The following is an 18,219-nucleotide window of genomic DNA, read 5'->3' as shown; positions in this document are numbered from 1 at the left end:
AAAATCAACAGATTACATCACTGGAAGTTCCAGGTCCATAACACAGGAGAATCTAAAGAAAAAAGAAGAAACATACATAGTAAAAAACCCCATATTTTCTAAAAATAAAGTCTTTTCCCCAACAGCTGGAGGAGGTTTTTCTTAAGCATAAATTAATGCTTAAAGACAATAGGACAGGAACCATTTAATGGTTAGGGCACATATCCCCAGATCTGAGGGTGTTTTTGAATAAAATCCAGCCATTTCCACAAAAGTATTTGAATCCACTGTGTTGTGTCATACCAGTATCCAAGACCTCTCTCCAAAACTTCTACTGGGGAGTTGCTATTCATTTTTTTAAACACCATATTTACAAAAACCTGAGAAATGAAATATGACTGAAAAGGCTGAAGGAAACAGTTTTTCAGGATGAATTTTCTACTTTTAAAAGGTTCTCATCGCGCATCAGTATGTGGTGCTCATGACAGTACCTTTAGGAGCCCAGAGTAATCAATACAGTTCTCTGACAATATTCATTAAGCGACACACTAAAAACAATTGTATTTTAGAAGGGTAGTATAAAATTCCTGTGAGAAAGGCCAAAATTGAAGTATTTTAGTCTTCAGCAGGCAAAAAAGTAAGCATATCTATAAGCCTTAACACAAATGAATAAATAATAAACTCTTTGTAAGAACAGCTTATGAATCACCAATAATTATTTCTCTAATCCTTATTGGAGCCAAAAACCCCCATACAGGTTTCAACAGCTTATCATCCCTGACTTTAAACCTTGTCATGTGCAGTTACACAAAACAGGGTAAAACAGACACAAAAACAGGGCTTCCAACAAAACAGCTACTTGGACTAAGCTGAGTTAGTATCAACACAAATATTCATGTGTCAACATTTATCAGTGTTGGACTACTTCAAAATATATGTTATTTTGCGTTATTTTCAACAAAACAGCATACTCTCACTGCCTTGAAGGTATATAAAAATCACTGTAGAATAGATAACTTAAAAAGTTCTGGTCTACATATACTTTTTTTGCCTTGGTTAACAAACACTGATTTATGAATAATTCAATTTACTTTTCACCTTAATAGGCTACAGTCAAATCTACTTAATGTTGAGGCTATTTCCTGTATAAAGAAGTACACTATAACTTTTATCAGCTCTCTGTGGTTTTTTTCATGACAGTACTACAGAAAAAAAGTGAAAAATAAAGTTTAAAAATAGTGAACACATCCCACAAAACCAGAAAGTTTAGACACTCTTCAACTATACAGTAAAGCACTTAATTCAATTTTCACATGAGCCATTCTCAGGACTAGGTTTTCTGAGGCCCACAAATAGGTCAAAAATGTATGTTTTATGCAAGTCATGTTAATTCCTTTAAACTAGTACAACACCAGCTTAGGGAAAAGATAGGAATAACTTTAAAAAGAGACAGAAGGGAAGACAGACATACATTCTTATAATCTATCTCCCCACTTGAGTTTCTGTATGTTTTAACAAAAGTAACCAAAAAGAGATGGGATCCCTTCCACTATCTGTGAGCATGAGAAAAACTGAGCACAGTTTACACCCCCCAAAAAACAACAAAAAAATCTGCAACAAAACAAAAACAAACAAAAAAACAGCAACCCAAAAAGCCCTGTAATATCCTACAAATGAGCAGAGTCTCAAATTTTTTTTCCTTTGTAATTTGTTTTTCTGATGCCATTTATCATGTTTCTTCCCCAAACAACAGTTACTGAACATTACTGCAAAATTTGTCAGCTTTTGGACTTTTTTCCACTCCTAAATAAAACTTGCATGGGTATTTTAATATTTAATAGATGACATCTGCAGTATTACCAGACTAAATCAGAAGAATGTTAATTGGATCTCGATTATTTACCCGATTGTAAAAGGGATGCTGAGGTCCTGTCATACCACTATAGTAACTGCTGTGAGGCTGGGGGGACAAAACTCCACTGTTGAAAGGCCCATTGAAAGAGGTTGTAGAAGAGCAAGCTGAGGAAGGCTGACTGAAGACAGATGTTCCTCTAGCAGGTGCCTCATGTAAAGGCAAGGTGGGATAAGGAAGTCCTCCAATATTCATCTGATCTCTTGCAGCACGAACATCTGAAAAATAAATTGGTAACAAGAATATGATTTTGCCTGAAGTATTTGGAAAAGTTTTGTTTGCCATTTCAATACAGTACATTTTTGTATATCTAACTCCAATCAGAGCTCATCAAATAGAACATCAAGAAGGTCAAATTTCAGCTGGATTTGGTTGATTTCTCTTGATGATCACATCTACACAGGAGTCTTTAGGAAAGGTAGGATGGTTTATCACACATTAAATCTCTCTAAACATTTAGATTCTTTTAAAATGTGGCATAAAGGAACCTAACAGTCACTCTCCAAGAGAAGTTGCTCCAAGGCTGGTCTGTACCATGGCAGAGTGACAAATCCCAGCACACAGGGACCTCTTCTGATCCACCAGGCGCTGTCAGTGCTCTCACAGCAGGTGCTACAGAGACCTGGGAGTTGCCAAAGAAAAAAAGGTCCCCAACAAGCCTCAGCCCAGGGAGTGTGACAAGGTAGTTTGAGTGGCCAGGGTACAGGAAGGGTGCAGTCACCCTACCCAAGAGGTGAGCCCCCTTGGTGGCCATCATCCTCTCAGAAGGAGCTCAGAAATGGCATCCAGATAAGGCACAAACCCCTAGTAGTCTGCACTCACCAGAAAGGATGTGACAACACAGACAGAGCTCCCATCCAGGTCTCAGGCTGCGGGGGGCAGAGCCTCTCACCAGTGCTGGATGTAGTAGAGATAACAAGTGTGTGACACAACCAGGGAGACAACCCTGGTCCAGCCTGGTGCAAGAGTTAAGTAAGGAAGCAGAAAGACTAAGAAGTATGAGAGAGTCAGAGGACAGAGACTGCTGGAATCACACTCTGGTCTCCCTGAGACAGAACAGCCACCAGAAAAAAGCTGAGATCCAGGGGACCTTATACTATCCCCATAACAGGCAAAAGGCACCTGTGCCAGGGGACATTCATGTTGGACATCAGAAACAATTCCTCCACTGAAAATCTTATGGAGATGAGGCAGGAACTACTGAGGTTACAGAAGCCAACAGGGAAACACCACTAAAACACTTCAAAGGAATTAAAGAGTGCTCCTCTAAGAAGGTGACACAGCTCATAGCCCAGCTGAGGTGCCTCTACCTCAGTGCACACAGACTGGGTAACAGGAGGAGCTGGAAGCCACCGTGCTGCCAGAAAGCTTTGACCTAGCTGCCATTCCAGAAACTTGGGGGATGAATCCCATGACTGGAGTGGAACTGTTGATGGCTGCAGGCTGTTCAAATGGGACAGGAGAGGAAGGAGGGGAGGAGAGGTTGCCCTCAACATAAGAGATGGAGAGATTGCAAATTTTAAAAACAGTAGCAAGGAAGACCCCAGGAACTAGCGACCTGTCATGCTCGCCTCTGTGCCTCTGAAGATCATGGACCAGATCCTCAGGGAAGTTTTGCTAAGACACATGGAGGACAAAGGTGATTCAAGACAGCTAGCAACAACTTCACCACAGGGAAGTCCTGCCTGACCAACCCTCTGTCCTTCTGTGATGGACTGCATCTGTGGACAAGGGAAGGGCTAGAGATATCTATCTTGACAGATCTCTATCTACAGATATCTTTATTTATCTGGACTTCTACAAAGCTTGTCAAAGCTTTTTCACAGTCCCCCACAATGTCCTTCTCTCTACATTGCAGATACACTTGATGGGTAGACTGTTACACAGATAAGAAATTGGGTGTGGACAACTGTATCCAGAGGGTAATGGTCAATGGCTCAGAGTTCCAACAGACATCAGTGATGTCCATCAGGTCTGTACTGGGACCAGTGTTATTTAGTATCTGTATTAATGACATGAATGGATGAGTGCACCCTCAGCCAGTCTGCAGATGACACCATGCTGAGTGGTGCAGCTGACACACCTGAGGGATGGGATGCCATCCAGAGGGACCTGGATGGCTCAAGAAGGGGACCTATGGGAATCTTATGAGGTTTAATAAGATCACCTGAGCTGGGTCAACTCTCAGTAGCAATACAGGCTGGGAGATGAACAGATGCAGAGAAGCTCTGCTGAGAAGGACTTGCAGGTGCTGTGGTGAGAGGCTGGACTTCACCCAGCCAGGTTCCCTTGTAGCTCAGAAAGACAAACATGTCCTAGGCTGCATCCAAAGCAGTGTGGGCAGCAGGAGAGGGAGGGATACAGTCCCTCTGCCCTGGTGAGACCCCACCTGCAGTGCTGCATCCAGCTCTAGGATCCCCAGAACAAGGACATCAATGTATTTGAGCAAGTCCAGAGGAGGCCACAAAGATGACTGATGAGGAATGGAGCACCTCTACTACGAGGAAAGGCTGAGAGAATTGGGATTTTTCAAAGAGAAGGCTTTGGGTGACCTAATTGCAGCCTTCCAGCATCTGCAGAGAGCCTTCAAGACAGGTGGAAGAAGACTATTTACAGGGATATGTAGTGACAGGACAAGGGGAAATGGCTTCAAACTGATAGTAGGTTTAGAATTCTTTACCATGAAGGTGGTGACGTACTGGAGCAGGTTGACCAGAGAACTTATGGATGCTTCAACACTGGAAGTGTTCAAGACCAGGTTGGATGGGCTTCTGAGGAACCTGGTCTAGTGAAAGGTATCCCTGCACATTGCAAGGGGGTTGGAACTAGATAATTTTTAAGGTCCCTTCCTACCTAAGCCATTATAAGACTCTATGGAACAACTCTCCTAGGAGGAAAGGCTGAAAGAATTTGGGTTCTCCAGCCTAGAGAAGACTTTGTTTCACTGACTTAATTTCTACAGGGTTTTACATGTACTTTCAAAATTGTTAACAAACATCTGAAGTCAACTTGCATCTCTTCTACTAAAATATTGTTGTGTGTATTGGTTTCTTCCATTTCCTAAAGCACTCTGCAAAGCAAAACAGTGGACTTCACCCTCCAAAAGAGAAGCTTTAGTCCAGGATGGTCTGGGTGTTACAGCAAAACTATTAAGTGAAACTGAATGGCCTCTTACTGAAGTCAAATCAGACAATCTGAAGGTATGGTTTGATGAACATGAAATGAGTGTTCTGTGTGACATGCCAAGTAGCTCAACTTAAAATAAATGACTGATTTGTCATTTTCCATTTATTTGAAAGTATACCCACCTGCAATGATTTCTCGTAGCTTGGGATCCAGGTTCACTGTACAAGGCAAAAAGGTTCTCACATCACGTGCAACAAGGACAGGTGTTCGTGAGGATAAAAATACCTCAAAGTTCCGTATATCTGCATCAATTTCAAGTAGAGGTTCAACATCTTTAGTTGTAGGAATATTCTTTGAAATTCTGGGGGGTGAAATTAGATACATCATAAGCACTATTTATTAAGAGTATGACTTCAGTTTACAAACTAATATTCTAGGGTGAAACACTAGCACACTTGCACCCATTCTCCCTGTTCTCTGAAAAATAAGGGAACCCAAAAAAGCTGTTCTATCTGCACAAAGAGCAATGTAATGTTTTCTAATATGCAAAAAAACCTTAAACTGCTGAACAATCTGATCGAATGGTATGCTTCAGAGAAAAGTCAAAGAAGCCATACATCAGTAATGTCAAATCCCAAGTAAGGGGAAGTTAACATTTGTGAACTTTAACCCCAAACATCTATTCAAATTCCTATACCCAATTCAGAAATTCCATGGGAAAAATAGCCTCATTTTTAAACTAACTTTTGGTTAACAGGAACAGGCATCTTAGAAATTGATCAAAATCTAACTGTGCATTAATTGTAAAAAGTGGGAAAACAACCACCTGCTTTCAAGCATTTCACCTTCTAAGAAAAAGTCACAAACAAATGAAAACAACAAAACCATGAGACATGATCAATGTAAGGGACTGTTCATGCATTATGACTATTGTCAAGCAACAGTGGGGGTTTTGTGAGCAGTAGTATAAAGGGGAGTTTCAGGAAGGAACAGGTAGGATTAAATGTTAGTCTTGTGGAAGTTTATGAAAAGCTCCTACCAAGCAAGTGATGGAGGCTGACACTGTTGGTCAGATGGACCTATCTTACTTGATATTTCATCTCATAATACTGGCATCACATATTAAATGAGAAATTATAATCTAAATTAAAGATTATGAAAATGAAAAAGTACTCACAATCTAGCATAATAAATATGTAAACAGTGGAAGAATGTACTGAGAACAGTGAACACAGTTAGAGAAATGGCTATAAAGTGACTGTGATACCACTCTATATGGATACCAGTGAAGTAACCACACTGTACATAAAGTAAAAATAGAAAAAAAATTATGAGGAGAAAAAAACAAAAAAAAATCCTATAAAATTATTTATGATTTTAATGGCTCTTTTCAAAGACATGTTAAGGCTACAACTCCATGATAAAGGGGAACAGCATACATGTGTTGGCTGCGCTGTGAACTGCTGTAACTTGCTTAAAAGAAGAAGGTAGCATAGAACAAAGAAAGTGTGTTTTCTTCAACTACTGGACAATTAGAAGAGCTAAGGCAACTACCAATGCTGTCATGGGGGAAATGAGTGCACTGATGCATGGATGGGAAGGAAGGCAGGAGACTCACGCACACTACGTAAATCACCAATATACCAGGAATCTCTTACATTAAATAAATTCACAATCACATTGTGTCTTTGAAAAGAAAGAAAAAAAAAACACTTAAAAGAAACCCCCAGCTGGTAGTATAGTAATTGAATTGTATTTCTAAGAGAGCTAATGAACTAAGTCTACCATTAGTTGAACAATCTTATCCTATTTCACAATTTGTCTGCTTTTTAAAAGCAACAATCTTTTTTAATCTTTATTTTTAAATCCTCCAAAGAAAGTAGAATTTTACGTACCATGGGATTATTCCAGAAACAAAAGTGGCAGATTTACACAGAATGCATAGCATTTAATGTTAAGAAAAATAAAAAATTAGAGAATCAATGCTACATGCTTGAAGTAAGTGCAACTCCATTGCATTAAAAACGTATTTCAGCTGCGATAATCTTTCAATCTGATCTTTTACCACATTCTAGCCATATACTAAGAGTAGAATTAACAAATTCCTAAAAATTTTACCAGAAAACAATGGACCATGTACCTAACAGACAGAGGATTCTGCCATACCATGCTGTCATAAACAGTGTCTGCGAATAACTATATTCACAGTGAGAGGTCACTTTACAGCACAGGAAAAATGTAACAAATATAAAGCATAAAAGCAAGTGTAGCCTATTCTAACAAAGGTTCTGCAGAACAAATTATTATAAGACATTGTCCAGATAGCAGCTGGACTATCCACTTTAGGGAAGCTCAATGTATGTAAGACTTCAGAGACTTCAGCCTTAAGAGAATAAAAGGTGGTGCTTCTGTGAGAAGACAAATTTGACACTCAAAGGTTACAATTTCAAATAATGGTACAGTTCATTCTCTGGCAGAGTTTAAAGAAATCTAGTAGAAGCTAAAAGTATTCCTAAACTCAAGAAGTGAAAGGTCAAAAGAAAAAAAAGAAGCACATTGGCAGTATCAAAGTAAAACTTGTATACTCCACTGAATCTGAGAAATGCATATTTTACACTAATATTTAGCTACTACCTTATGTTATTCTATTTAGTCTTTTATAAAACTACAACTAAACTGACTGTAAATGTGTATCTTTTAAATCAAACATCAGATTGTGGAAAAAAACAAGATCCTTAATGCACACTTTAGCTATATATATATATTTGTTATATATATTTACTGTTTGAATTTTAGACAAGAGTTCAACACTGGAAATGTAAAAATTAAGTCACTTTTCAAGTCAGGAGCTGAAGAGTTAAAGAGTGGCCTATTTCAACACTTCAATCTACAAAATAAAAAGCCAAAAGAGAATGTGACATAGATTTAAATAAAACACACAGCTGATGAATCACATGAAACAAATTAGCTGATTTTTAATGCCAGCTCTACTTAAGTCTGAATGAGAACAGTGTTCTGAATGCGAAGAACAAAGCTACTGTTCAGAAGCCAATAGCCCACTGCTGGTGTGCAGATTGAAGTCTCTATTCTAACCTTCTGAGCTCAATGTCTTAAACTACGCCTTTGAAAGAAATATTTATGTAAATGATAATCTTTTGGCAAAGAGCCACAAAAACCATACGTGCCTGCACTTCTCAGATAAAAAAAATAAAAGGTTAGCATTTAAAGCACTTTAGAAGTTACTTTTTCTAAAATACAAGCATGCAGATCTAAAAATAAAGCACTGTGAACACACTTTTTTCATTTTGGAGCTAGATTCCTGAGGCAAAATTATTATTTTTTAAATCAGAAACATCAGAAAGTGTCAGTGTTACAGACCGTCTGTTTCCAGGAGAAACTACTTGAATTTAGAAGGAATGAAGCTAAAACAAAACATTTCATTGATTGAAGCAAACCTTAAAAATTAATTCCACTACTCTCCACATCGCTTTCCCATGAGCAGCTGAAATTAAAAACTGCTTTCATTTGGGAATAAGTTACATTGCAACAATGTTGAATTATTCCTGGCTTTTTCCTGAAATATAGACAATTTAGTACAAGTACACAGAGGTACATCATCTTATCTTTCATTCTGTAAATTAGATTCAAATTTGTTCTAATTATGTTCACCGTGTACTTTCATGAGTGACTTAGAAAATAACCAAACCATGTCTGACAGTGTGTCAGCGTTGAATGCTGCCTGCACAGTTTAGAGGAAGCTAAGCTGTTGTACTTATTGACCATCTCCTTCACTACCCTGCTAGATGGTGCCAAAATGGCAACAGCCAAAATTACCCACCTTCACCCACACTGGAGGCTGCACTGGAGGTGCCCACATTGCCTATGCCACTGGTTATGTCAGGCCCTGGAATATGCCAACAGGATTTGCCCACCTCTTCCCCCAGCCAGGGCTTTTGGGGTGGGCTGGCTCTGACCCAATGTAGCTGAGTAACCAGGCCGTGCTGACAAGAGCTGTGAGGAGCCTCAGAGGTCTGAGCTAAGAACAGCTTTTAAGCTCAGACCTTTGCCCTTGGTCCTCCTCCAAGCTACATCTGTGCACCTTTGGTCTTGACCTTGACCACGGGCTTAACTTCCTGCCTTGAGCTGTGCCTTGTGGCTACACACCAGGGGGCTGCTGGCTGTCCCTGGTTCCTGTCACTGAACCTGCTCCACTTTTCCTGTTTGGCTGTTGAGGGATTGCTCCCCTTGCTCACAGTGCTGTGCCTGCCTCACAGCTCTCCTCAGCCCCCAGCCCACCCTCGCTCATGGAGCAGAACCCTGTTGTTCCCACACTGATGGAAGGCTGACTTCTCTACAAGCCCTCATACCCCAAAGGGCCGTTCTCTCTGCTCTTTCCAAACCTCTCTCCCTGAAGGTAAAAACAAAGAAATGCTTCTAATTGATCTTTGCACACCTAACTTTTTTCTTCATTTGTTTTACAGGAGCAAGCAACTGCACGGACAAGAGCAATTTAACTTTCTCACTCCATAAAAAGGAAATTACTTCATTAATTGCTATTAAATAATAGAGCAACAGAAGGCATGAGCATGAAGGCATGTCATGTTTTATCTATCATGGGCTTTTTAATTTTTTCCTCTCAAGATAGCACAAGTCAAAAATGTTGCTTAAAATAATGAAATAATTTGTCATTAAAAACGAGAAAAAATTTTCTACGGGTTTGATACTGAGAAACACAAAACTAGAAAATCTTGGCCGCTATGGAATGCAATATGAAATTTTTATGCTTAACAGTTTGCTAATTTGACGTCTGATCTCAAATATCTAATAATCTAATCCTATGCTTTGCACTGAAGTTACTTATCCCACTCTTCTCACGTCTGGTTAATACAATGACAGTGTTAAAAGCTCTCACACAAATCACCCCAGGAACTTTGCAGTACTTTCAACGTATCAGCAACTGTGCTACAAATATTCTCTCAAACTGAAAACTGCAACAGGTCACTTGGACACTGAAAAAGAACATTCGCTTATACGCCCATTCACATAAAAATAGGAATAAAAAGTCATCACACACTCAATAATATAACATAAGGAACAAATGCTTTATCTTTATAAAGACCAAAAAAAGAGAAAGCTATAGTTTGATATATCTATGTAGACAAAAATTCAAGTCCCCTCAGCGCATATTAAGCAGAAGAGACTTCACTGAACAGATGCAATAGCTATTTAAAAACTCCTATTACCATAGGTATTCAGGAAAACTTGATTTGCAAAACTGACTTTATTCAATTCAAGTACCAGCAGATAAACCACCTCTCCACCTCTCCTCCTAAAGTGTTCCTGCTTTTGATCATTTCAGAAAGAAAAAAACCTATTCTGATGCTTAAAAGATTGGTATTTATTAAACTAATCTCCCACACCCAGTATCACACACTGTCACTGAGCCATATTAAAAAGTTCTGTTCTTTAAACAACTCTCTGCCATACTTTATGATTAAAATAAAGTGTTAAAGCAGTTACAAATGCCCGGATTCATTCACAGCTTTGCAGTGCTATTTGAATTACAAAAGGCAAAAGAATTTTAAAAAAGGTGGGCATCAACCACCTACTACTCAACTGGTACACTGCCTTTTAACATTGAGACCACACTATTAGCACAGTAAGAAACAGAATAACTTTATGTGCCCTGCATTTTAAGTATGAGGCAATAAAAGGAGACAGAAAAACAAAAAGCAGGTTAAACATTTTAGAAGTAATGCCTCACTGTGAGGTCTACAATACTAAATTGTCTACTTAAAGGAAGTGATTTATTTAAACCTGGCCTGGGCAAAGATGATTGCAGAGAACATTATCATCAGAGTGATGAATGTGGCACCTTCCATGGCGTTTTCATTTTTAATTTCTATAATCACTAAATAGCTACACTTCTTAAATTAATACATCAATAGGCATTAAGCAACTCACAAATCCCTCAGAAGTTCATTTCACCCTTTTTCTTAAAAGGTATTTAAAGAGTGTCAAAACTGGAATTAACATAATAACCTTCCAGAAAAGTTACATTTCAATGATCTTGCTCAATTTAAACATTTAAAATTTCTACAGAATTGCTGAAAGCATGTAACATACTTTCCTAAAAGAATAATTCAATACATATTTGTCTAAAGCACTGTAATGAAAAAGTAAACAGATAATGCTTATCTTCCATTTTTATTTTACTTCTTTTCTTCTTGCTTATGTATATTAACAAAAAAACCTCAAATGATTTAAACAAAAGCTTTTAGCTCAACACATAATTGCAACAAAATTACAATAATTGTACCAATTAAAATAATCCTGAATGAACAGTTTGTCATCTTAATGTTCCAATGGTTTATAGAAGGATCTACTTAATTAGCTGAAATTGCTTTCCAATGTTAGTATCAAATGTCATTTGTTAAAAGTTGAACGATTTTGAAAATAATTTAACAAAGCAATTTTACAAAACACCAAGAACCAACATTTTCTTTTCAGCTGAATAAAGCAAGCAGATGTGTCATCAAATTGCTATAAAAATAAATGAGCCTTTATATGGAGAAAAATAAATTTTACTACTAGTGCTACAGAATACTATTTTTGTATGAAATCAAATTCTTTAATAAAATAATTTCATATCATTTATATCTTGGTGATATTTTTAGTATGCTATAAATATACTTTCTTAAATTGAAGTAGTAAACAATCAAGGAGAAATATTCCACCGTACATGAAACAGAAAAATGTTTTAACTTGACTAAGTGATTTCTTAATTTGATTACCATGGGTGTATTACACAAGAGATCTGAATCTATCAGGAAAACATGGCACCACTGAAACTATGTTACAGAACTCCAAATCTATAGTAATGAACTGCAGTTTCACTTATAAATCAATTTGTTTCTTAAACCAGTTTAATTTCAAGAAAAAAGGAAAAAAACAAAAGAAAAACCGTTCAGTGGTTGATTTCAAGAAGGGGTAACTTCACTAAAGACTGGAAAAAAACCCAAGGAAAATCATATACCAGTGCTGAAACTGGACTGGAACTGAAAAAATTAAGAAACAACAATTCCTTCTATTATTGATAAATTAGACAAAGCATATATTCCATAATCCATCCCTTGGAATGCTGTAAGACTTGCAAAAGCATTAAAATGAAATTAATACATGAGCTATGGCTCGCTTAAATACTTTGGTTCGCTTCATCCCTGCAACCCCTCCCTCCTTTCCCAAAAAAAGGAAAAGAAAAAGAAAAAGAAGATGATGCTGAATTAAAGAAAGCAGTTATGCTATTCTTCTAAATCTGGTGTGTTCTGCCTCGGCACATCGTATTGCCATCCAATTTGCCATCCATCATAGGTAGGCATGCACACATATGTGCACAAAGACTTTATCACAGAGGTTAAATTAAGCCCAAGTGATGGATGAATTACACGTTGTTAAGTTTTAAATAATGGTTACCTACAACTCTGAGAAAAGTATAACCATTTTCTTGTCCTGAGAAATCTCTTTTTTCAAAATCAAAGAGTTCTTGATTTCCATAGTTTCCCTCAGCTTCCCAAAAAGCATATTTTCAAGGAGATTAAGGAAGGGTGGAGATCGCAATCTGAACAGATGGCTCATGAGTTTCTTCTATCCTGAGCCAAGCTCTTCTAATATTTTTAATAAATATATAAAAATAGTCACAGAAATTTAGGGACCATCAGCTATTTGCAAATATCTTCATAAAAAATCAGAAAGTACTGTCTTAATATTCTGGTTTGCTCAAAGCCCCTGTCTTAAACCCCCAGAGTTTGGTCAAAATTCAGGCAAAGAATGACAGGCAGGACTGTCCCTTGTGACATCAAGCCCAAAAAGCAGATTAACATCAAAAGCAGCCAGCAGGAAGCACCTGAATAGAAGGTTGTGTGAATACCTGAATTCTGTAGCATTAAATAAATTGCATTTTCAGTCATGGGGACAAGCACCCTCCCCTCCCCAGCATCTTTAAGCACTGATCTCATGGTCTCTCTTAGGACTATCTCCTCAGATACACCAGCCTCACACTTCTCACAGTTTCAGCAGCTAATGGCTAGAATTATATTCAGAAAGATACAGAACCTAGATCCTAATCCCATAAGAGAGAGGACAGTATTTACCACACATCTACCTGCATGAATGTCTGGTATCTGAGCATGACCATGAGGAAATTCTCATGCATTGTCATCAACCTCATACTGACTTTTTTCTTTCCAAAGGGCCCTCTGTAACAGGTAGATCATTAAATTGCTCTGGCAGCCTGCGGTGCATTCCCTGCCATTTTCTTTCCAAAGGCCAACTGGAACTTTTCTACAGTGGCCTTCCTTGCCAGCTGGACAACACATCTTGCTCACCAGCACTAGAAGATTCCTGCAACCTGTCACACATCCTGTCCCAGCACTTGGTACTTGATTTAGACACATTTATCTTAGAACTAAAGTTAGCCTTTACTGCTGTACTTTGTGCTGAACCTCATTTTATCCTCCTGCTTCAAACATCCTCAAACCACATGTTTTTTGTCTTTTATTTGGCTTTTTAAGGGCTTCAGTTACTGACTGAATAGGTTCTAGGTGCAAGGTAGGCCTTGTTTTAGCAATTCTGTGCACTCACAACAGAATTGTTTCACAGCAGAACCACTGACTGCACAGGACCTTCAGGGGTAAAAATTCATAGTCCATAGTTTTTCAAGTGTCTGGAAATTTACAATAATTTTCTGAAATGCCATACAAGACATTCTTGAACTCAGGAGGCATATGCATGCCTGAAATTTCACTTTCAATTGTATAAATCTTGCAGTCCAGCTACTAACAGCTCCAAGAAGTGGCAGTCTGGTAAATTTGCCACATCTAGTAGAGAACAGGTTCACTCATAGATACAGAAACTCTCCCTAATGCCTCTGTCAGAGGGACAGGCAAGAGAGACATGCAATTACTTCAGTTATTTCTAGGAACATTTTCCAATTGACAAAGTACTGCAGACTTTGATTTCTGCCATGATAAGAAGGATACAAAGAGATAAAATGTGTTCCATGGATTATCTTATTTAGTGAGGCAAATTGATGAGAAAAGGGATTGGGAAGACATTTCTTCTCATACAATCAGCTTAAATAGCCTGATTTTTGATCAACATGGTGGTGATATCAATCCCTGACACCTTTAGTCTTAAGAAGTAGAAACTATCAAGAAACAAAGATGACCAAGATTCAGAGCCTCAAACTGAAATGAAAAAAGTAAGACTTTTGGGGAAAAGAAAGAAATGAATCAAATGCCTTAAGAATGAGGAATGCTGGAAAAGAGAGGAGAAAGTCTGGCAAAACTGGGGGTCGTCACTGCTTGATGTGAGACTACAGCTTTCCTCAGCCTCTTAAATATATCTATTTTGGTACAACTATTTTGAAATGTGATTATTAGAAAATGAGTCTTTAGAACTTAGAAAAATCACAGATTTTTATAATACAATACATTCTGCCCTTCCATTGATTTGTTGGGAACTCCTAAAGACACTGTTTGATTTTCTGACTGAAGTGGGGCACAAAACATTGTTCAGAGAAATCAGCAACAATTGATAAATTCCTTTCCTTACTGCAGATTTACTGCCCACTGCTGTGTTAGCAGGACTATAGATAAGACTATTTTCCCCAGTAGGGTATGATATCTATATCCACAATCACTTTGACCTGCAACTTACAGCTACTTAGACAACCCTCTGTGAAACTGTTATCCTGGTTATATGCCCACCTCCCTCTGTCAGACCATTCACTGGTATGTCAAATAGCACAAAAATTATCTTTAGAAACCTCACCTTCAAGTTTCTCACTACACACATACTACTATCATTTGCTTCCTTTTTTTTGTTTTCCTGGGGCAATCATGCCTGTTATTATCCTAGATTTTAATATGTTTACATATTCTAGATTAAGATCTTGCTTAAAATGTCTTAAATTTCAAAATACTTCCTTGTCTTCTTCCTACGTTCATTGACTCTGTGGAGAATTCAGTTTTGTGAAATGTATCTTTTTTCTACAAAAGCCACAGTGACTTTTCCCAAGATATCATTTATTTAGATCTGACACTGTCATTTATTGTGGTGTCATGGATGCTTTACTTGCCTTCACAAGAGAGCACATTCCCATAGCTGGCTAATTTACAAGTCTGAGAAGTCTCAGTTCCAAACATTCAACAGAAACTTGCTTTAATCTGACAACTTAATTCTCTTAGAAATTTATTTGCAGAAAGCCCACATATTTTATTTCACTTCTGAGCTTTAAAAATTTGCCTTTTGCAATTTCTGCAAACCACTTTGGTATTACACAAAATTGACTCTTTACAGAAGAGAATGCAGCACAACATAAATGTAGAGAAACATTAACTCTATGTCATAGCTATAAATAAAATAGTAAAGATAATTAAATTAGACCACGATATAGATATGGGTCATGACAACAGTGACCTTGACCACCGAAGAACCTAAACACAAAAGGGGAAGGAGCAACAAAATCAGAATTAAGAGCTTAACCTGGTAAGGAGAGAGACTACATGAAAATCCTGATAATGAGAAAAGGCAACACATTGCCTGAAGGAGTAAATACTACTACTAATAAATATACCAGGTGGAAAGCAAGACCAACCAGACAAGTAGACAGAGAGAGGCTGAAATGAGAGGATGGAAGTGAGATCACAGAATCACAGAATCACAGAATTTTCAAGACTGGAAGAGACCTATAAGATCATCTAGTCCAGCCGATGTTCTAACTGTTCAACTAGATCATGGCAGCAAGTGCCACATCCAGTCTTTTTTTAAATTCTTCAAGGGATGATGCCTCCACCACCTCACTAGGTAAATGATTCCAGTTTCTGACCACTCTTTCTGTGAAGTATTTTCTTCTAACTTCTAACTTACATCTACCTTGACGCAACTTGAGACAGTAGATCAGTTTAAGAAAGTAAAAAGAGTAAAGACATTTTTCTCGAGCATATGAACTGAAAGCCAACAAAGCAGATTCAGCATTTTCTTTTCAAAATTTGCCACAGTGACAAAGTATGGGCTTGTTCCCCTCTAAAAAAGATTGAGAGCATAGAGTCTCTACCTGTTACCATAAGAGATGTTAAGTGACCCCAGCTCATAAAGGTTCTTCACAAACTGAACCCTAATTTTCTTTAGAGGGTTGGGGGGTGGGTTCTGTTTTGGTTTGGGTTTTTTTGTGGTTTTCTAATTGGTTGCGTGGTTTGGTTTTTTGGTTGGTTTGTTGTTGTTGTCATTGTTGTTGGTTTTGGTTGTTGTTTTGTGGGGGGAGTCTATGTTCTTTTGGTTTTGGTGGGGTTTTTTGTGAGGGTGGTTTTTCTGTTTGTTTGTTGGGTTTTTTGTTATGGACTATGGAAGAAAGTTCCCAATATGATATTCAGTAGGTTTTTCATCTCTGCATAGTATGAAACAGGAACTATACACTTCTCCTGACAGACCTGGTTTCATACTCATCAATTTAGTCTTTGATATTTTTCACAGTATCTATACAAAAAGACAAGTTTACTTTCCCCAACAAGCCTTCATAATAAGAATATATTAGCTAGCTTTATTTTTAATGACAAATTGAAGCACAGAGATAACAAGTATATTTATTTAGTTACCAAATTGAGGTATCCATTTTTTTCCAGAATACTCCACCAACTGAAAGCAGAGCTCCCAGCAGCTCCAGATATAGCTGAGTACTTAGCAATCTCAGCCTACAGAACCATAAGCTGCACACCACCTCCCTCCCCACAGAGGCATGAATACTCTCCAAGAGAAAGGTACTATAGAGTGACTAGTCCAGCATCACACAAACTCTGACTAATAGTTGTGGAACAGCGTTTCATGGTCTTACTTTAGTTACTGCATTCAACTCCAAAAGATAGCACTGCAATGTAACAAAAATGGCCTTCTCTTTTACTAGTTTGCAAAATTAAATCCTGGACATTACAAGATGGGAATCTCACAGAGGCAAAATAGCATATAATCATGGAAATCATATATCATTGTGCCTGCATAGAGGAGAATTAACTAAAGACTATATTTATTCTTTTGCTTCTTAGTGCTTGACTACCCGATTCTTTCCGTATTTTTTGTATGTTATGAAAGTATCGCTCTCTCCTGCAAGGAGCGAGCCAAGGCTCTGGCGCCAGCGCTCTCCGCGGCTGGGCCGAGCCGGGAGCGCCACCTGCCGGCAGCGCGCCGCGCCGCACAGTCCCGGCGGCACCGCCCGCCTCGGGGACACAGGCGGGGACAGCCCGCCTCAGGACACAGCTGGGGACAGCCCGCCTCAGGGCACAGACGGGGACAGCCCGCCTCAGGACACAGCTGGGGACAGCCCGCCTCAGGGCACAGACGGGGACAGCCCGCCTCAGGACACAGGCGGGAACAGCCTGCCTCAGGACACAGCTGGGGACAGCCCGCCTCAGGGACACAGGCGGGGACAGCCCGCCTCAGGGACACAGGCGGGGACAGCCCGCCTCAGGACACAGCTGGGGACAGCCCGCCTCAGGGCACAGCTGGGGACAGCCTGCCTCAGGACACAGGCGGGGACAGCCCGCCTCAGGGCACAGCTGGGGACAGCCTGCCTCAGGACACAGCTGGGGACAGCCCGCCTCGGGGACACATCTGCAGGGCAATACGGGGTTAACTGCCCCATCCCCACCGCTGCACCCCCACCGCACACAGCGACCATCCACAGTAACTCCTCCACTGAAGGGAGCTGTCACTGGTCTGTCCAGCGTGGTCACCCTCTGCACCATCTGCAGCAGAGGGGAAGGCAATGGAGAGTTCTCACTGCAAGGGAATCCTTGTGATTCAAAAGCTTTTTAACACTTGATCTTTTAAAATTTGGAAAAGCAGCTGTAATATCAAAGGATTCTCTTTACACAGAGAACGTGATCAAGTGTCAAAGTCTTACATTTAACGCAGAACCTACAAGATTCCTTTCAGTGACGAGAGACGTCCAAGCAGCAACTCTAAAGGTGCAGTGCCACAATAAAAAGTAGTTTGACAAAAACTATTCAACACTAGGAAAACTATATTCTTGACTCTGATCTAAAATATCAAGATATTAAAAAACCCTGAAGAATAAAAAGCAGAGAACAACAAACTCAGTACAGGAACAAGCTACATAATTATCAAGATCCGGTATTTATGAGACTCCA

The 18,219-nt window shown here is 39.0% G+C and overlaps 1 protein-coding gene across 3 annotated transcripts in view; it reads right to left on the bottom strand.

The window, feature by feature from the left end:
- The window catches only part of KIDINS220 (kinase D interacting substrate 220), a 75,185-nt gene that overhangs the window by 16,839 nt on the left and 40,127 nt on the right, over positions 1–18,219 (bottom strand). For all 3 annotated transcript variants that reach the window (XM_058019770.1, XM_058019771.1, XM_058019772.1), the window contains exons 23-24: positions 5,200–5,378; positions 1,883–2,109 (exon numbers count right to left, since the gene is read on the bottom strand). In XM_058019770.1, coding sequence (XP_057875753.1) covers positions 1,883–2,109; positions 5,200–5,378 — 406 coding nt within the window. The remainder of the gene's footprint in view (positions 1–1,882; positions 2,110–5,199; positions 5,379–18,219) is intronic.

Source organism: Melospiza georgiana, chromosome 3, assembly GCF_028018845.1.
Source record: "Melospiza georgiana isolate bMelGeo1 chromosome 3, bMelGeo1.pri, whole genome shotgun sequence".
Taxonomy (NCBI): domain Eukaryota; kingdom Metazoa; phylum Chordata; class Aves; order Passeriformes; family Passerellidae; genus Melospiza; species Melospiza georgiana.
The sequence above is the reverse complement of the archived record's forward strand: the minus strand, read 5'-3'. Positions and strand labels throughout refer to the sequence as shown.